Source organism: Gekko japonicus, unplaced genomic scaffold (genome assembly GCF_001447785.1).
Source record: "Gekko japonicus isolate JY-2015 unplaced genomic scaffold, Gekko_japonicus_V1.1 scaffold381, whole genome shotgun sequence".
Taxonomy (NCBI): Eukaryota; Metazoa; Chordata; class Lepidosauria; order Squamata; family Gekkonidae; genus Gekko; species Gekko japonicus.
Genome location: NW_015172016.1, coordinates 373,924 through 395,263, shown reverse-complemented (window position 1 = coordinate 395,263; position 21,340 = coordinate 373,924). Strand labels below are relative to the sequence as shown.

The 21,340-nt window shown below is 43.5% G+C and overlaps 1 protein-coding gene across 2 annotated transcripts in view; it reads left to right on the top strand.

The window, feature by feature from the left end:
• The window catches only part of CYGB (cytoglobin), a 111,887-nt gene that overhangs the window by 40,977 nt on the left and 49,570 nt on the right, over positions 1–21,340 (top strand). Inside the window, exons 2-3 of one of the 2 annotated variants that reach the window (XM_015420416.1) lie at positions 2,413–2,644; positions 16,065–16,193. In XM_015420416.1, coding sequence (XP_015275902.1) covers positions 2,413–2,644; positions 16,065–16,193 — 361 coding nt within the window. Of the gene's footprint in view, positions 1–2,412; positions 2,645–16,064; positions 16,226–21,340 lie in introns of both variants that reach the window. The other variant, XM_015420415.1, reaches the window with a different exon arrangement.

The window sequence follows — 21,340 nt, the reverse complement described above, 5'->3', positions numbered from 1 at the left end:
ATGCAGATCAGAGGCTTTTTAAAATTTCCTTTTGCCCTGTGTGCAGCCCAGAAAGAACATTGGCAAGAAATGTACACTCTGTATGTGTACATGCTCTTCATTTTGCTGTTACGTAAAATGATGTGGTACAGTTTCAAAGGGACAACTAACTGGGATGTATAAAAGGAATGACAGGATTGCCCATTGGAAACAATGGAAGAGGCTTGAAGGCCCACTGGAGATAATGGGAGCCAGGAATTGACTTGCATGGGCTCCACTGAAATACATTGCAGCACAAAAAAAGTGGCAAAGAAAATGTGGAATGGTTTTTCCATTAAAGTGCTTGGGCACAGATAGCCTACTCTGGGACTGGAATGACGGCCCCCAGAGTGGAAAGACAGTCCCTAGGAATAGAATCTGGCTCTCGGACTAGACTAACAGCCCCCAGAGTGGAATTACGGTCCCTAGGAAGAGAATCTGTGCTTGTGTACTGGAATGACAGTCCCCAGAATGGAATGATGATCCCTAGCAATAGAATCTCAGCTGTGGGACACTGGAATGACAGGACACCTACAGGTTTTTCTGTGTTGTTGCCCTCCTTACTTTCAAATTTGTGACCATTTGTTTGTGCCCTGCACATGGTATGTATATTTGCAGATCTTAAATTGAATATTCTAAAAGTGAATTTAAATAATGAACACAGCAGGAGACTGCTGAGATACCACTATAACTACTGGCCAACTCCCACCTTTTCCTGGGTTTAGCCCAGCCCGGGGGCCTGGCTAGAGTGGTTCCCAAGGGTTCCCAGGCCCCCCTAAATTTCTGGAGAGCCCCTTCCTAAATCCAACATGGCTCCACCTCCATAAATAGTGACAATGGTCTGTGTTGTCACTGGCTCCTCCCTATGATGTCACTGGGCCTTGGTTCTTTTAAAGACCTAGCACAGCAATGCCTCTGGCCCAGCCCCAGCCCCACCCCCGGGAAATTGGAAAGTCTACACCCTTGCACCTAAGTAATGGTTTGGGGGAGCTATTTCTGCCTGATTCTTTTCTTTAATAAACTGTTTTTCTTTTCATAAGAGTTCTGTCCAAAAAGGCCACTCCCCCCCCCAGGATTGTGTAAAATATGAGAAACAAACACAATACCATAGTTATTTATGGGCTGTAATCATGGTTTGGAAAGGGAGTGCCAACCATAGTTTTGTAATTTGGTTGTAATGCCATACTCAATGCTAAATAATGAATAATTAATTAATTAATTAATTAATTAACAATAAGACCTTTTGGAAGTCATTAATTCATAAGGTCACCATCAGTTAGAAGTGACTTGATAGCACTTCACACACATACAAGAAGAACAATCCTCGCTAGCAAAACAAAACAGCTGAGATCATGTGGCACGTACAAATGCACCCGGAAATATAAACATAGTTAAAGGGATTTTTTAAAAAACCCTTCACATGCTCTCATCATTCTTTCAAAAGCAAATGTATGATATTTGAATCAATTCTGCTGTAAGGAATTGGCTCAAGCTTTTGCTAGTGAGGATGGCTAAGGAACACACACACAAAGTAGAAAGCGAAACGATTCCCTTTCTGTCTCATCTCTTAACACCTCACCCCAAGTCTTTAGCCCTTTTCTTCCGTTTGCTGCCACACACTCTTCACACATTGAAACCTATTTAGGCTGGTTGATGAATCCCACATATCTGGGGAAGGCAGCAGGAGCTACGGTTATTCCATTCGCAGCTTCACACGGCTTTCCTGGCAACCTCCTGTGTAAGATTCAGCCAAGAGGCAAGAGCATAATAAAATGGGAAATGACAGAGTCTGCTCTTTAGTAATGTAATGTATGCAAGAGAGAGGAAGCAGGGATCTGGAACAGCTTAAGTGGGTTTGAGATGGACCATGGACCATGTTTTTGTGGTGCATCACATGAAAGGGGAGATGAACGAGGTTAATTAAGCAAGGCATATCTTTGAAATGCAGACCTTGCAGGCATCAGGGGATGACCTTCGATGTTATGTTGAACATTTCCTGTGCTGACTTTCTGTGCCACACAAAGACCCAGAAACACACTTCCACAGCAGCTCCAGAATGAGGAGAGGGAGCAGGAGTACAACAGAAGGAACAACACACTCACGGAAGTATAGATTTCAAGCATGTCAAGGGGTTTCATCAGTGAAGAGAGTGCTGCACCAGTCCCAGTGAGTTGAATTTCCCTGTGCAAACTCTGTTGAAGAGCATGGAGATTATGTATGAGCATTCGAACTCTTGTAAAACTCAAATTTGCATGGATTACCTGGGTCTAGCTGCTAGAGTCTCTGTCTCCAGGCATCCTATTTTCACCCATGCTGTTCATATACTATGTTTCTCTCAAACTGATGGAGCTTTTCTTTCTCTTCTGTCTTTCTCTCCTTAACTACACTATGCAGGTTTTTTGTCAACTTCCCATCTGCCAAGCAGTACTTCAGCCAATTCAAACACATGGAAGATCCGCTAGAGATGGAGAGGAGTTTGCAGCTGCGTAAACATGCCAGACGGGTCATGGGGGCTATTAACAGTGTGGTGGAGAACATCTTCGATCCAGAGAAGGTCTCCTCTGTACTGGCCTTGGTGGGCAAGGCACATGCTGTCAAGCACAAAGTGGAACCAGTCTACTTTAAGGTAATGGCAATGGTCATTCTTAAAGGGAATCCAAGTGGAGCCCTCAAGACTAGAGATGTAAAATTTCCGGAAATTTTGAAGCTCGGAAAAAACCCCGTTGTTTTTTTCCTGTTTTTTTCGGGGGAAAACGGAACTTTTCGGAAAAATTGAAAAAAATGCTACATTAGCATTTTTTTGTCTTTTCTAGATTGAAAGTCATTCTGTTACTTTAGGAACATAAAATATGACTATGGACATTTTTACTTGGCATGAAATTATCACAACTAGCATATTAAAAATATAGTGTATCCAAACAATTATTACAAACAGAATACCCACCCACATGCAAAAACAAAACTGAAACCTTTTTATTTTCTTCTGACAATAGCACCTCCTAAAGCAAGGAATGCATCTTGTTCTTGCATTGGAGAGTTCAGTTTGTAACCTAGGACTTGCTTGTCCTCAGTGCACAAAAATCAGATCAATCTGATACCATATATATAAATATTAGAAATTATTTGGAAAATATTTGAACACCTTATCTTAAAATATTTTATTCATCATGTTAAAATAAAATGTTCCATAATCAGTTTCTTTTCTTTTCTTTTTTCAATTTTTCGGAAAAAAACAAAAAAGGCTTCAGGAAAAAAAGGGGAAAAAAACCGTTTTCCCCCCGAATTTTTCCGGGTTTTTTTCCGGGCCTTCACATCTCTACTCAAGACTGCAGACTAAAGGCAACAATGCTGCACTGGTTATCAGTTATAGGTGGTTTCCACATGGAGATGGGCTTGTGCTGATACAGTGCAGCAGCAATGGGGCTTCTACACAGCAGGTTTCCTTGCAGTTCCCCCACCCTCATTCTGCAGCAGTGGCCATCCCCCCTCCCCTGGGCCACTGGCACCTTTTCATTTTTTTAAAAAAAAACCCTGACAACTGAATATTGTTATACCATTATTAAAAATATGTGTGACAGATTTTCTGAATTCCCTGCTTTCATTTTTTAGAAACAAGTCTCTAGCCCTCCTTATACCTCTGCAAAGGAAGATGCTAGAGACTTACTTTAAAAAGGGAAGATGGGAATCAGTGGTGGATTGGCCACTAAGACAACTGGTGGGCCAGTCTGGGTGGCCACCCCCCATGACCCCAGCACCAAAAGAAGGGTAGACACAAGGAAAAAGCGCTCATTGCACTGAGAAAAATGTCTTCTCAACCCACCTTCTGCAGCAAGGGATAGAACACATCTGGCCTTGCCATAATGAGGGACTAGACAGGATGAGGCCACCCACCCTGGCCTTACCTTGCCTGGCTAGGGCCCACTCAGCCTCACCCTGCCTGGATACCAGCTTGGTCAGGCACCTCCTGTTCAGGGCTGGCCAATCAAATGGGCTAGGGACAGGGACCGTTTCCAGGGCAATATTGAGTTTTCATTAATTTTTTTTAAAAATCTTGTTGCAGTGAGGGGAGAAAATGGCTGTGGCAGGGACAGAGTCGGGGGAAATGGCTGCCGCGTGGGCAAGAAATTCTGAACTTTTTCACCCAACTGGCAGCCATCCAGGCTTTACTGCAAGACTTCCCAAAACTTCATAGGAAAGCAGGTTTGAGAAAGAGCATAGAAAAGCCAGGAAAACAACCTCAAGAGGTGCACAAATATATTATGATGCTGTGGGGAAGTGGGGTGGGGGGAACACTTCCTAGCACTGGGCCTAAGGCAGGTAATCCATGGTGTATTTAGGAAAGTTAGGATATTAGTTGACTCACTATTATCCTGGAGTCATCAGTTCACTGTCTAAGAACTTGTTACAGGAAGGGTCTGCTTAGCTCAGGACCCCAAATGGCAGTAAAGAAACACCAGCATTCTTTCTGTTATCCTTGGGTAACCTTAGGTTATTGCCACCCTACCTATTTAGTATTTAATTGCCATTCAGTCAGTTTTATTGAGAATCCAGATTCATTGGCAACCTATTGCATTCCTGTGTTTTCTACAATGTACTCCCCCATCTTCTGTTGCACTGGTTTCTTTCAGGGTTTTTTTTAATGCAGTAACAGCACTAGTCTGCACCGAGTGGGAAACCATTCATTCGTTAAATAGTTCTTTGGGGAGAGGGCTGAAGTATTGCTTTTCACTTTGCAGCAAGCACAGTCAAAAATTACAGTAGTAATGCCATTTAATTATCCCGTACAGTAAACAATAATTAATAATTGATTGATTAATGAAGTGGCCAGACACAAAAAGTACTAATTAACTAGGATATTTTTTTAAAAGAACAAAAGGGAAATTGCAGGGAATAGTGGAACCTTTCCTGAACAGGACTTGTTTCTGAGTGCATGTGTGTTAAGTGCCATTAAGTCATTTCCAATCTATGGCAACTTATGAATTAACCAGACCTGTAGCTACAGTGGGGCTTTTGGGAGCTCCGCCCCCTTTTTTAAAGGCAAAGCCCTGCAAGATTTTCTCCTGTAAGTGTTTTTTTTTTCAACCATTTAAAAACATTTTAAAAGGCATGTGCTCCTTTAAGCAAAGTGGGGTGCTGTAGTTGACTAATTCCTGCACTGAGCAAGGGGGTTGGAGTAGGAGACCTCTAGGATCCCTTCTAACTCTGTGTCAAGAAACTGGTCTCCTTTAAGATAGTTTTTCTGCCTATTAGCTTTCTTGACTATAGAAGTCATCACCCCCACCTGCCGGCTTGTTATTAGTACTGTTGCTTAGGCTGGCAGAAGTGATTAACTTGCAGCAGCTGAGAACTGTCATCTAAAGTGGTTGACAGCTTGCAATTTATAGATCTATCCTGGTAACAGCTTTCTATTGGCTAAATGGTTAAGAACACCTATGCAGAATAGACAGCTTGAGAAGACTCAGAGAGAGAAGAGGCTGCCTTGAAATATGCTGCTATTCTTCCTGAGACTCTGCTCATCAGGAACGCCAGTTGAGACACAAGCCTGATAGGAAAACTAGTGAGTAGAACAGCCAGCTAGGTTTTTATTTGGATTGCATTCCCTGCTGAATTCTATGTGTTGTTTGTCCTTTGTTTTTGTAAATGAAGTTTTATGTGTTTTTATACAAATTGCCGTGAGTTTACTGGCCAAACCCAGATAAAAGCCTACCATCTTCCAGAAAATGTATTCTCCCTCCCCCCCCCCTTCTCAGCCTACTACTGTCACACTCTGGGGCTAAGATTTGCAGAAGCCTCTATGCTTTGATTTTAGAAGATGATGAAGAAGAGATTGGATTTATACCCCGCCCTTCATTCAGAGTCTCACAGTGGCTTACGAACTCCTTTCCCTTCCTCTCCCCACAACAGACACCCTGTGAGGTAGGCGGGGCTGAGAGAGCTCTTTCCAAAACTGTCCTTGAGAGAACAGCTCTGGCAGAACAGAAGAGGCTTGATTCCACAGTAGCTGAGTCATAATCCTCAGAATTCTAGCTTTTCTTTCTGCACCGAAAACTTCAGCCCCACCAGAAAAAAAATTGCTCCACAAGCCACAAAATCCTGGCTACAGGCCTGGAATTAACATTCTCCAAAACCTCCTATTTTAGCTATTCTCAGGTCTTGCAAACTGACGGTCGTGGCTTCTTTCATCGAATCAATCCATCTCATGCTGGGTCTTCTTCTTTTCCTGCTGCATTTAACTTTTCCTGGCATTAATGTATTTTTCAGTGACTCTTCTAATAATGTGAACAAAATATGATAGCCTCAGTTTAGGCAGGCTTGATTTGGTCTAGGACCCACTTATTGTCTTTTTGGCGGCCCATACCAAAACTCTCCTCCGACACCACATTTCAAATGAATCTAGAAGAGGAGAGAAGAGATTGGATTTATACCCCACCCTTCACTCAGAGTCTCAGAGCAGCTTACAAACTCCTTTCCCTTCCCTTCCCCACAACAAACACCCTGTGAGGTAGGTGGGGCTGAGAGAACTCTTTCAAAAACTGCTCTTTCAAGGACAGCTATGACAGAACAATGGCTTGCCCAAGATCATACAGCAGCTGCAAGTGGAGGAGTGGGGAATCAAACTTGGTTCTCCCAGATTAGAGTCCGTGCACTTAACCACTACACCAAACTGGCTAGTTTCTTCCTGTCAGCTTTCTTCATTGTCCAGCTTTCACACACATACATAGTAAAGGGGAATGATCTTGGTCACGAACAGCACATCTTTACACTTAAGGATCTTTTCTAGCTCCTTCATGGATACCCTCTCCAGTTTCAGTCTCCTTCTGACTTCTTGGGTATAGTCTCCCTTTTGATTGATGATGGAGCCAAGGAATAGAAAATAGTGAACTATTTCAATTTCTTCAGCATCAATCTTAAAGTTGTATAATTCACCAGTAGACATTACTTCTGTCTTCTTGATGTTCAGCTGTAATCAAGGAACTTTCTGCTTTAACCTTAATCAGTGGTCGCTTCAGGTCTTCACTGTGTCAAACTTGGGCCTCATTTACCATGGGTTTCTTAACTGTCAGTCTGTCTTTGGTTCTGTATGCTTATTGTCCTGTTTCATTCTGGCTGGGAGAAGGGGAGTGTGTGAGTGTGTGAGGGGGCATATGCAGAACCACTTTGCTGGGAGTCTCACTATACTTGTAACTGCATCTATGTGGGGCCTCCCTTCCAAGGGAAGAATGCGTGCTTGTCCTTAGGTACCAGACACTGCTAGATAATGTAACCCTATGCTTGCAGATGTTGGAAGAGGGCTAATGGTGCACAGTAGATTTTGGCAGGCTGGATGTATTGGTGTGATTGGACTGCTCATAAGGGCAGGGGCTGTTCGAATTATGTATAATATGAGAACTGGCGCCAAGGGAGTAAGTTCTGACACAGATCATCTATGCTTGAGACCTCTTTAACTCTCAATAAACAAAGCACTGCCAAGAGAGTGTTGTTGGGAGTGAGTTTCTTCAAGATCTGACACACTGTCTTCTGCTAATAATGTGGTGTCATCTGCAAATCTCAAATTGTTGATGTTCCTTTCACCAATTTTCATTCCACCTTCATTTAAATCTAATCCAGATTTCCTTATGATGTATTCTGCATACAGACTGGATAGGGAGATCTGACACATTTGCTAATTGGAAACCATTCTGTTTCTCCATTTTCTGTCCTAACAGTGGCTTCTTTTTCAGAATGTAGGTTGCACATCAAAACAATCAGATGCTGTGGCACACTCATTTCCTTTAAAGCCGACCATAGCTTTTAATGATCCACACAATCAAATGTTTTGCTGTAATCTTATGAAATACAAGCTGATTTTCTTCTGAAATTCTCTCATAGCCAATGTAAATTTGCAGTATGGTCTCTAGTGCCTCTTCCTTTTCTGAATCCAGCTTGAACAACATTTCTTGTTCCATATATGGTAGCTGTTAAATACTGGGTTCCATGGATGGTCCGACCCCAAGCTCAGTGATCAGCTCTGCTTTATTAGTGATTCAGCCAAAACAATACAAGGACCCAGGGCACCTCCAGAGTCCTGGTAGGCTATTGTTCTAGATGTTACGCCAACTGCTTTATCTACAGCAGAGGCTAACTAAGGTCCCGTCCACACGAGGGGATTTGGGCCAGTTGCGGGCCAGTTCGGGGGCAGATCAAAGCAGCGCGATCACACCACAACATCTGGGAAGCGTCCTGCTTCCGTGCCCGAACTGGCCCTTCCCCGCCCAAATCTGCTGCAAACTGAACCACCTACCCTGGTGGTTCAACTTGTAGGCGTGCTTCAAGCCGGGCGTTTGATCGCCGGCGCTTTCTTGCGCCGGCTCAACCCCGGCCCGGAGCCGAACTGCGCATGCTCGGACATGCGCAGTTCGGCCGGCTCCCGTTCGGGCCGTGTTTTCTCCCCGGCGTTTGATCGCGCCGGGGAGAAAAGGCACCGCAGCCAGGGGATCCGTGGGATCCCGCCGCGGCGTCTCAACGGTTGGCGCAGCTTTTAAAAGCCACGCCTTAAGAGGCTTTTCCCCTGCCGTGTGGCAGGGGCCTAAATTTAATGTGAGCTCTGGCCAGCTATACCAAGGTCATGTCTACCCACAGAGTTCCAGTAATGGAGACCACACGGGTGTTTTTCCAAAACAAATAATCTTTTTACTATGCAATATTAATGTCACATACACACAAAATAATCAGTCTCACTTTTCACATACACTCAAGGTTCCTTTAGAATTACAGAAAATATATCAAAAATAGTTTCTCATTTACTTGGAGATAGGTAGGTATTTCAGTTTATACTCGCCTGTTCCAGAAGTCTTGTCTGTTGCAATGTAAGAATAGGGGAGAAAGTAATTCTAGGGGAGGCTTCTAAGCACACTGCCAGAACCAGCCGGCAAATGTGGACCTTCTTGGCTGCGCACACCAAAAGATCAACTAAAGACAAAAGGGTTTTAGCAGGCTTGGCAGAAGGGGAGTTAAAGCAGGCAGGGGGGGTAGTGGCTAGCAAAAGACCTAAAGCATGGTCTTGGTGTTTTATAGTTGAATCTCCAGGTGGGTGGCACCTTGCCAAACTGCAATCCCACCTCCTTACAAGTCCATCTCATGACTTCCCTCATTGGTGCATGTAGAAAAGGGGCAGGTATTCTATGGGTTGGGCCAATATTTGAAATACTACACTCTGTCTCATGGAATACCATCTGGCCAGGTGTGAAGTCTCGGCTTCCTGCATCCTCTTTGAAGTACAGATGAATCTTGGCTTTCCCAAGCCTACAAGGTACCATCAACAGGAAACTGCAATTCAAATACAGATCAGGTCCATGTTCTGCGTGACATCTCGTCTCTTCAGTAATGGGGGGATTTCTCCTTCTTGGTTGTTGTCTCTGCTCTCAATGGCTAACATGTGTTTCTTCTTCCCATGAGCCTTTGAGCTGAATGTGTGCAAGCTACATTAACATAAAATGCAGGCAAGTGTTCCCTATGTGAATTCTCTCACAGTAGGTGATGCAAACAGCTTCCTTTGGCCTATGGTATACAGATGTGTGCACAGTCCATGTGTTGCTTGTGTAGCAGATATAAAACCATAAATTAGTCCATTTCTCAACAGTCCCCCCCCTTCATAACAAACTGAGCCTTTAGACGAAGGGCATTATGACAAATGATAGTTCCATTACTGGTACCAGGAACCGGTTATCAGGAACAGGTCCATAGATGTCCACTCATCTCTGGATCATCTGGTCACGTCTGGTCTCGTCTCAGGAACCAGGAACAATAGGCCAGATGGTTCTATCTACTCTAACCCAGTTGACCACTTTGGTATAGTGGTTAAGTGTGCAGACTCTAATCTGGGAGAACCAGGTTTGATTCCCCACTCCTCCACTCCTCCACTTGCACCTGGCTGGATGACCTTGGGCAAGCCGTAGTTCTGGCACAGCTGTTCTTGGAAAAAGAGCAGTTTCTGACAGAGCTCTCTCAGCTCCACCTACCTCACAGGGTGTCTGTTGTGGGGAGGGGAAGGGAAAGGAGTTTGTAAGCTGCTCTGAGACTCCTTTGGATAGTGAAGGGTGGGGTATAAATCTAATCACCTTCTTCTACTGTGTCAAAAACAGCAGAAGATCCAACAGGATCAATAGTGCCATCCTACCTGCATCATGGTGTAACCAGAGATCACCAACCAGAGCAACCAGAGCTGTCTCCGTTCCGAACCATGACTGGAAGCCAGCTTGGAAGGGATCTAGGGCAGATGTCTCATCCAGGAATTCCTGGAGCTGTTTGCCACTGCTTGCTCAATTGCGTTTTCCAGAAATGGAATATTAGATGCTGGGCATTAATTGGTTAGGTCCCTCTCATCCAAGGATGACTTTTCAAGAGTGCTGTCACCACTTTCTCCTTGAGGGAGCTAGGGACAGAGCCCTGGGTGAGAGTTTTATAATGTCTCCCATGGCTCCTCCTACCACTTCCATGGAGGCTTTCACCAACCGGGAAGGGCAGGGATCTAATGATCAGGTAGTAGGCCACACAGCCGATGGGGCCCTGTCAACATCCACCTGGGAGAGTGGGTTGAAGGAGTCCAGAAATGGACCCGTTTGTGCACACAGGGCCCCAAGATTCCTACTGACTCCAAATCTGGCAGCCAAGTCTTAGCGAAGGAGCAAGACTTTATCTGAAAAGAACATCGCAAATGTGTCATAGCTAATAGCCAAATTTTCATCAACTTTTGGAGCCACTGAAGAGGTGGACAATTGCCTAAAAACTCTGAACAACTGAGCTGGACATGACACAAGGTGTTGACAAAAAATTAGTTCCCAAAGATCTTTTCCAGGTTTACTAAATGCCTATTGCAGAAAAAGTATCACTTTATAGCAGGTGAGGTCAGATAGATTAGTTTACTTGGTTACTTGTGTGCAGATATTGCTTTGCTTATTTTTCACAGAGACTTCTTCTATCCATTGCCTTTGCAAAAAGGATAGGTTAAAAAAAATTAAAAATAGAGTAAGAAGAAAATTATAGGAAAGAGGGTTAGACCCATAGTCTTTTAAATTAATTTTTAACAAAACGTTCTAAAAGCCCCCATAGACTTATATCCTTTTGGGGAATGTTTGGCACTACCAGAAGCTTCTCTATGGTGGCTCTAAAGCAGATTTGAAAATAAGTACTTATCTAAGCACCTATAGTAAACCAAAATTGTTTCCAGGTGAGCAGGCTCAGAAGGTTTTGTAAATTTGTTTAAACTTTCTGGCTGTTCATGTGACACTTCATGAGTATGTTGTGGTCAGACAGTCCTGTAAAATGCTATGTGAGCTCGTACCTTTTTGCCAGGTTGCTTAAGGTTTTACTGTGAATTTGTTATTCCAAAGGCTGATTTACTTATTTAGATCCTGAATTGTCTGTCCTCTAGAGATCCTCAGAGCATAGTTCCCTCTAAGCTGAGTTGGTGTGAGCTAGCTCACAAATTTTTAGCCTCCGGCTCACAGATTTTTGTCTAAGATCAGGAAGGATGGCTCCAAAGCAAACTGATTTATGCAGCAGCCAAATCGCTCGCTCACAACTTTAATGCCAGTAGCTCACAAAGTAGAATTTCTGCTCACAAGACTCCATAGCTTAGAGGGAACATTGCCTCAGAGTGGCTTACTATACAACTAATAGACTCTAATCAGTCAAATGAAGACTTCAAACAAAGCAGAATAAAACCAATACCAATATTCCCAGCCAGCATCAACCTCCCAACTAGGCAGAAGCTGTCCATCAGTTTTTCTAATCTTTTTCTTTAAAAGTGTATTTTAAAATTTATCCTGGAAAACAGGCAGGGAAGGGAGCAAATGCTTAATTTAAGTAGCAGTATTCTGCTTGAAACTGAGTACTACAATATCCTCCTGGAGTTTTTTTTTATATCCCTACATTTTCCAGAGAAAATGTAATGATTATGCTACAGCCTCATTAACCTCACTTCATAGGGTGATTCCACACTAGACCTTAAATCCTGGTTCAACCCTGTCCCCGAACTTACATTCTACACTGCACTAGAATTTACCCCTGTAATTATCTCGAGGTATTTTTGGTTTCCACATTACATTGAGGTCACCCCGGTTTTGCCCCACACTTGTCCTGGGATAAACGGACGCTGTTATAACCAGGGATAAATACAATGTATTGTATTTATCAGAGTTGAACTCTGATAAAACCAGGGATGAGATCCAAGTGTGGAAAGGACCATAGACTCTGAGTTTGGGAGTGATCAATGGATCACTCCGTTCATAGTTGCACTGTATCATGTGCACATTCTTCCAAATTGTTATAAAATCATGCATTCAGAAGGAGTTACACCATCTGAACTTTTGCCCCCCCAAACTGAATTATATCATTCACCAATAACACAGTTGTTTTATCTGGCAAACCATAGTGTGCCAGAAGCAAAGAGGGATGTGGCGTTGATAGGTGTTTCCAAATTAAACATCTCCAAATGTCTCTAACAAACAAGCCTCACCCACTGTTTTGGCCGCATCTTCTGGGTATGCAATAAATTAATGGAATCCAGCTGTCTAGCACATTATATTGTGGCATACAAATTTTCAGCTTAAGAAAACCCATTAAGTTTCTAGTCCAGCTGGTACTTCATATCTATTTCCTGGGGTCTTATAAATTCCCAATTTACAGCACTATCGGTTTTATCTAATAAACATACACTGCCACCATGACTGTTTTATCAAAATAAGAGTCTTGTAGCTTCTACTCCTGCTTTGATGCTACCATTACCTTTAGTTGCTTATTTAGTAAGAAGTCTAGCCCATTGGTCAAAACTTGTCAGGGCTTGTGAGCTAATCAGGGTGGGCCACAACCAATACTTGAATGGGAAACTGCCAACGAAGACCTGTGTTGCTACACAGAGGAAAGCAATGGCAAACCACCTCTGTTTGTCTCTTGCCTTGAATACCCCATGGCTGGGATTACCAGGAGTCAGTTGCTACTCGAGGGCACATTCGCACTCTCGTTCCCTCCTTACTAAAAATTCCAACAGCACTGTTTATGTTGAGGGAAGGGTTTTGGTCTCGGGGTTGTATAAATTGAATGTCTACATAGTTTTAAAATTTGAATACCTTGGTCTTTAATATATAGTTGTTAACAGTAAACCAAATTAGGCTTTTTCTTTGCAGATACTAAAACGTTAAGCAATTGAACCCAACTGTTTTTAAATCAAAAATAAGATAAATGCATTTTGTCCTATTTCTAACTGTCTATCCTACAGTTTTAACCCATTATTCCTAACTTTTCTGAGTGATACATTTTACTCCCTATGTTTTCAGGGAAGTCAGCGCTCTCCTCTTCAGGAACTCCCCCTCCCCCCCCCCGCTTCCAAATCTAACCTGAGGTTCACTTGGAACCTACTATGCTTTCCTGAGGTGCCAGAACAAAACATTTCTTTTTTGGCTTCTTTTTAATGGCATTGTTGTAAGCCACCTTCAACTTACCCACTGTCACTTACCGACTGTCATTTAGCTTCCAACAGAAAAAAAATTCTTTCAGTCTTAACCAATCATGGCTAAGTTCCATTTCATACAAAACACCAAGCTCAATTTCGTTTTATGCTTAGTGTCCAACAGAAAGCAAGCCTTCTACACAAGCTCCTCTTTAACATTTTTTGCCTTTCATTTTAAACCTTACACATAATCTTTTTAAATAGTATAAAATTCACTTTCAAACTGTACAATATTATTTTTATATCATTGCAGCCTGAGTACTTGATAGAGTAATGGAATCCAGCAATCTAGCACATTACTTTGTGGAAAATAAATAATCAAATTCAGATCTTGTTTTTTAAACAATAAGTTTTTAGTTCTCATGGTAAAGAGAAAAGCTTATAAATATGCAAGTACTGAATTGGATCCAGCAATGAACTTGCAGAAGGTGTTGACAGTCATGGATCTTCTCCACTTTGCCCTCACCTCAACTCCAGGGAAGTTGATTCCTGGGGTTATGGAACCCACATGGAATAACAGTCATATGGGTTGGAGGGCTGTAGCAGAAGGGGGAAATGAGAAAACCCATCCTTTGTGCCTCTTTGACTAGCAGAGTCCAACTTGGGAGTGATTTTACCTCTTCTCCTGGCAGCCCACTGATCTGCATGACTTAGCCCACATGGTTCCCCTGACATTGGGAAACCACTTTCCCAGAATCAGACATGGCTGCTAGAGGAAGTGGAAAGCTGGGAAAATCTATGATCCTTGTGTGAGTGGATCACTGGATCCAACCCAGTGTCTGCAAAATGCTGTAAGGTGTATGCATGAGTCTTATATGGGGAAGTCAGTATAGCATTTCCATTTATTTGATTCATCTAAGAGAAACCAATACACATACCTTTTCTCTCTCAGAAGAGAGGGGCACATAAACTTAGTTCAGACATCCCATAAAACCATGGTTTGATTAAATTGTTATTACTATGGTCACCCAAATGCATGTCACTCCACTAACCATGATTAGTTTGGGAATGTCAGACCAATTTCCCACAAGCGCTGCTCCACACTTGCTGTTCCCTTTTGCTCCATGGCACGTGTCAATTTCACACAAGCTGCTGGCAGCATTGTGCTAAGCTGCAGGGCAAAATGCAGCCACACAGCAGCTTGTGTGAAATTGACACGTGTCATGTCATAAAATGTAATGCTAGGTAGCAGAGATATAAACTTTATGAAGGACACAGAAAAACACAAAGTTTTTTTACTTAAAATACAAAAATACTTAAAACTCTTGCATTATTTTGTTTATTTAACAGTCTCTGATAACTGTCACCTCCCAAACCTCCCCCCCCCCCAAAGATGCCTGCCTAAAATGGAAAGGTGGGGGAATAATGGGATTTGGCAGTGCAGTTTTTAAAACTACTTGAACTCCACTCCATTGAAATACATTGCAGCACAGACAAAATTGCAAAGAAAATGTGGAATTGATTTCCCATTGAGGTCTACAGGCCCAGATATACTACTCAGTTACTGAAATAACAGCCACCAGAGTGAAATGACAGTCCTTGGAAGTAGCAGAAGTGTTCTGGAATTTGAATGAGGGACCCCCCGGAGTGGAATTCCATTCCCAGAATGCTGCTGCTACTCCCAGGGGCTGTCATTTCACTCTGCGCCCTGTCATGCCCAGAACACAGATTATATCACTACGAACCATCATTCTACTCTTGGGGCTTTCATTCCAGTCCCAGAGCACTGTTTCTATTGCTGGAAACAGTCCCAGCGTAGTCTATCTGGGTGTAGAGACCTTAATGGAAAAATCCATTCCTTGTTTTCTTTGTAATTTTGCAAGCCCAGAAGTGCTTCCTGGTGGAGAAGGCAAAGACAAGACAAGAGGGAGGGAGCTGGGAACTTCAGCAGCCTCAAGCTTCAAAGGGTGAGGACAGGAGGGGGAGACAGGGGGAGAAAAGAGCTGCAGGCCTGATTAAAGCCATGGGCGGGCTGCTTCTGGCCCTTGGGCCTTAAGTTTGACACCCCTGGCATAAGGTGTTTTTAATATAGTCACCCCTGCCTGCATTTCCAACACTGGAAATTGGATTGGAACTGTTTTGACTGTGATGGTTTCCCACTGGGAACAATAAAAATGATAGTTTTGCAAGGGTACAGATAATCCTTTCTTAGTGCTCTTTAGGTTGTTTACAGAATCACAGATCCCACTGTTGCTTGCTTGAGAGTCCTGACAATTACAGAGGTTTAACACTGATGATTAATTAGCAGTATATATGTACATATAGTTTGCCTAATACCTTAAAATGTTAAATACTGCAAGTAGACAATGACATCTTTGCTGTTGTAAGTACTGAAGCATCTAGAACAGGCAACTATTAGATGCATGATGTTGGGCTGGGTGGAGCACAGATTAAGTCACAGAGTTATTGTAGTTTGGATCTCAAGTAGGTTGCAGTTTCAATTATTTCAGGAAGCAGCAATAAAGAAACACTAAGGACTAATGGTAATTTCCTGTTATAAAACGTCAAGGGGAAATTGGGAAACTCAGTCCTAACTGCTACTGTTGTTTTTTTCTTCCAGATTCTCACTGGTGTACTGCTGGAAGTGCTTGAAGAAGAGTACCCCAATGAGTTCACTCCAGAGGTGCAGAGAGCTTGGGCCAAGATGAAAAGCCTCATCTGCACTCATGTGACTGCTGCGTACAAGGAGGTGGGCTGGGTGCAGTATCCGAACTCTACGATGTGAGCAGACCAGGGAAACTGGGCAGGGTGGGATTGGGATTTGCTTCACTACCTGACATACCTACCAACCTTCATGTCATTCTCAGTAGGCTTGTAGGCATACCTCTGTACCACTCTGGGGAAGCGGGTGACCACGAAACCCTTTGCTTTACAGGTGATTTCTCATGATTGCTCAGCTTACCTTTAAATAGTCTATTTGGGGGAAGATCAGGTACTACAGACATAGGTATTACTACATAGGTACACAGAATTAATCCAAAAAGGTTCTAGGATCTATGGAACACATGCACAATGAGATGCTGGCTGTGCATCCTTCTGTTTCTGGTAGACTGTTATCTGCACTAGTCATGCACTTTGTGTGCCTAGCTTCTGATTTTGAATTACAGAAGGAGGAATAAATACCTTGTATAATTTGAGATTGTTAGATCGTACTAACAAAGACTCTGAGAGTGGTTTCAGCAAAGTGATTCAGCTTTATTGAAGTAGCGAACAAACACTCAAACGCAACCATAACCAGAACAGCTTAACATTGGGAGCTAGGCTCCTTTTAAACATTCCCGGGCTAACATAGCCACGCCTATTTACAATAAACAACCAATAAGATTGTAAGAATAACGTCCAATGAGAGTCTTTCCCTCGCAGGGAGCTGTAACAGTTCTGATTGGTCGCTGTTGCAAAGCGACCAATAGGAATGTAGTTCTGTGGAGCCTTCGTCTGGCTCAAGCTTAACATTGAGGGTGAATGAGGTGATTCATACAAGTTATTCCAATACATTACAGAGATGCTTCCCAAATGTTTTCCAAGCTTTAGCTTTACTGTAATAATAATAAATGGAACATTATCAGGCAGATGAGTTTTTAGCTGTGGTTTCTAAATTTATTTATTTATTTATTTAATTTGGCTTATATCCAGCCCTCCCCGCCGAGGTGGGCTCAGGGCAGTTTACATTAAATTTAATAGAAATACAGTTATAACCTGTTATAAACAAATAAACATAAAATAACAATTATTTAAAATACTCCTAACGCACTGGAACATAAGTTGATAAAGACAAGAGCAAATTATTTAAAAACAACTTAGGTAACCATATATTTTGATTATGTTCACAGCAGCTCAGATCACCCCACATTATGTGGCAGCAAGGTGGTAAACCAAGGTAAACCTGGAAGGATCAGGGGGGCACTTAAATGCCTCCCTGTGCCTCCCCCAGCCTGTCCAAGGGCCGGCTTGCCCGGGCACCCCGCAGCTGTGGGGCGCCCGGGGAAGCCAAGGGAAGGTAAGGGGTGTGGCCTAATATGCTAATCAGTTGTGCTGTCAGAGGTGTGGCCTAATATGCTAATGAGTTCCTGCTGGACTTTTTCTACATAAAAAGCCCTGGTGGCTCCTAATCGAAAGCCTGGTGGAGGAGCTCTGTCTTACAGGCCCTGTGGAACTGTAAAAGGTTCTGCAGGACCCTGATCTCTTCCAGGAGCTCGTTCCACTAGTATGGAACCACCACCAAGAAGGCCCTGGCCCTGGTTGTCACCAGCCTGGCATCTTTGCAGCCTGGGAGGTCCAGCTGATTCTGTGTCCCTGAACGCAGTGCTCTCCGGGGAACACCATGTTTGCTATGAAAGACAAATGGGAAAGATTTTCTCAGCCCACAAAATTAAGATTCTCATGAGAAAACTATACTTTGCCACACATGTCTAAAAACTAAGGCTGCATTTGACGTTACAGATTGTGGTCCATTCATGAGGTGAATGAGTCTCAAATCCTTAGACTTGAAAACTGTCATGGTTTAGAATCCCACTTACTAAGAAAGAATCAGATCCCAAATTGTTAAACTTTTGCATTTGGACGTCTCAATAAACTAGAGTTAAAGACTTCCCAAACTAGGAAATCTTCAATTATGGCTCTGTGTGAGGAGAGGAGAAAGGGAGTGTGCAAGCCCCAAAAGCTGAAGATTGTTTGCCTCACAAACAAATTGTGAATGCAGCCTTACTCTGAAAAATGCAACAATGCCTCTTATCACCGGGCACCGTTTGTGAGTATCAGGGCCCTGGAACAAGCAGTAACTGCTGTAAACAAAACACATAACTTATACTTAGGGTGACTGGGTGACACATGGGCCTTTCTCTGATAGATTTCCATCTCTAAATTAAATCCACCTAAACTATAAATCACGTATAATAGTCCAACTCCTTCCCAGCCAGTCATTCAGCCTCAGTTCTCTCCAAGCCCATAGATATTTTTGTTCTTCCTTGTTGCTGCCAACTCACTTGCATAATGTTTGGAGCATGTGACTCACCTCAGCTATCTGTCTAGGTGGCGAAGCATGTCGGTTCTGGGCTATTTTCAGAAAGAGCTAAGGGATATTAGAAGAGTGAGCTGGGATTCCCTCACCAATCTTGATTCATCCTGGGTTAGAACAAAAGATTAGTCATACAGATTGCTGCAGGAAGGGATTTGCCAAAGATCTGGATGTTGTCCCGGTGGCAACCCAGTTTCAGCAATGAATCAGCACACAAGGAAGGCAACTGAATGTTTAGCCAGGTGAATATGTAAAGCAGCTGCAGGAATTAAGGAGAAAGATGTGTGTGTGTGTGTGTGTGTGTGGTGATGATGTGTCAGTGTTTGGCTGTTTTTGAGCTATTAGAAAATGTCCATTTGAGTAGACAAGGAGTCTGGCTCAGTGATATCTACATAGATTTTAAGCAATCAGAGCAATAGATGCTAACTGTCACAGAGAACAGACCTTAGCAGAATCCTATCCTGGTCTATTCAGTGGGGCTCTTAGGATTGCACTGATAGTCTGTTGTTGACAAAGGAGACAGCTCCCACAGACATACTATCATCTCGCTTTCCCCCAGTATGGCAAATAGCTTCAGAGGAGAATATAGAGTGGAAACATTACTTGGGCAGAAGCTTAACCTCTGCTACTGTTTTCACAACCTGTTTCCTAACATCTCTGCTCCTGCAACTGCCTTGACTGATCACAGATCTCCCAACATGTTCTTAGTGACCTTGATTGTTCCAAGATCTACTAGAATCTGGAGATAACATTGTAGATCTCTTTGGAGTGTGGTCATTCCTAGGTTTTACATCATCATCATCATCACCACCATTTTGAATAACAAAACAAATAACTGTCTCTCATGATTATACCATCAGGGCACACAGTGGCATCCTCCGGTATATATAATTCTATTTTGGTCATGGACTCCCCTGAACATTCCAACACACTCCAAAATCAGTTCACTCTCTGATCTGTCATTCAGAGGGTCTCCCTATCCACTGGCTGCTTTGCCTGAGTCCTGCCTCCAACATTCTAAACAGTTTGCTGTTCCTCCCCACCACCACCACCACAGCCAGTCAGAACACAGAGGTCATTTGCATATGTGGCCTGATTTGCCTTTGCCTCGGAACACAGAGGTCGTTTGCATATGCGGCCTCACTGGCCTTTCCCTCTAACATTCTAAACAGTTTGCTGTTGATGTTCTGAGGTAAAATAAATTTCCCCTTAGTGTCTGTTGGGGGAAATCATGGTTGCAAATCTCCAGGTGAGGGCTAAAGATCACTCAAAATTACAACTGCTTTCCAGATGGCAGAGATCAGTTCCCCTGGAGAAAATGGTGTGTCCTTCTATCCTGCTGAGATGGCCCCTGTATGACAGCCAATGTGACGTAGCAGTCAGGGCTTCAGCTATTAAAACTGATGTCCAGATGACCCAGATCAGTTCTCTTGGAGACAATGGCTGCTTTGGGCAGTGGTTTCTATGGCATTATACCCTGCCGAGGTCCCTCCCCACCCCAAACCCTGCCCTCCCCAGGCTCTACCCCTCAAATCTACAGGTATTTCCCAACATAGAGTTGGCAACCCTGTAACTGGCTAGGGAACTGCTTTCCAGACCCTTGGAACCCAGAAGACATGGCATAGGAGGAGGTGCTTTTCTGCCTTAGCTGCCACTGCATAACACCCCCCTCTCCCTCAAAAAATAAGTCAGAGGTGGAGAGAACCATATCTGTTACCATGAGGCTGTCCTCCCACTCTGCCCACTTGGGGCAGCAAAATGACTTGAGACAGCCCTGTCTTATAGCTAAGCAGAAGGAAAGAAACATGGCTTGCCTCCCTCCATTTTCCGCTTCCCTCTGCCGCCCCACCAGCCATAGTCGGGACACTCATCCGGAGCTTCCTTCTAGATATCGTATTTCTTCCCACAACTGGCATTACTCCTAGTTATAGGATAACGGAAGCATGGTTTTAAGGGATTTAGGATTCCATGCTGAAAATAAACGGTTGAACTGAGCATTCAGAAAACTCAAATCATGTTATTAGAATAAACCATGAAAATTAGATTTAGGGTTTTTTCTGCTTTGTATGAGAAAATAGGGTGGAAATAAAAATGGAAAACTAGGGCTTCTGAAACAGTAGGCATATGTCACCAACAGCTGGGATCCAGAGGAGCATGATGGAGTTTCTGCTCATGCAGAGCAATTTTTCATTTTCTCTTCCCAGCAGTGGTTGATCCTGAACATGCCCCCCCCAAATAAAGCCCCACAAAGACTGAGGGCCAGAGCAGTACCCTGTGTTGTTGTTGTTTTTAATTTCTTTTATTAGATTTGCACAAGATCCCACAGGGGGCTGGTGTCATTCAGCAGAGTTTCGCCAGACTGGGGCCAGGACTGAAAAAGCCCTGGCCCTGGTCAAAGACAGCCAGACATTCCTAGGGTCAAGGATCACCAGCAAGTTATCAGTGGAGCACAAGGCTCTCCTGGGGACATACTGGAAGGTGGTCCCACAGGTACATTGGTCCCAGACCACTCAAGACCTTAAAGGTCAGTACCAAAACCTTGAACCTGACCTGGTACTCCACTGGAATACAGTGTGGCTGGTGCAGCACTGGTTGAATATGTGATGTCTGTGACGTTCCCATGAGGACTCGCGCCACCGCATTCTGGACCAGCTGAAGTTTCTGGATAAGTCTCAAGGGTAGGCCAGTGTAGAGTGAGTTGCAGTAGTTGAGCCTGGAGGAGACCATCACATGGATTACTGTGGCTAGATCAGGGTGTGCAGGACAGGAGCCAGTGGCCGGGGCAGGTGAAGATGGAAAAATGCCAGCTTGGTAATATGCAT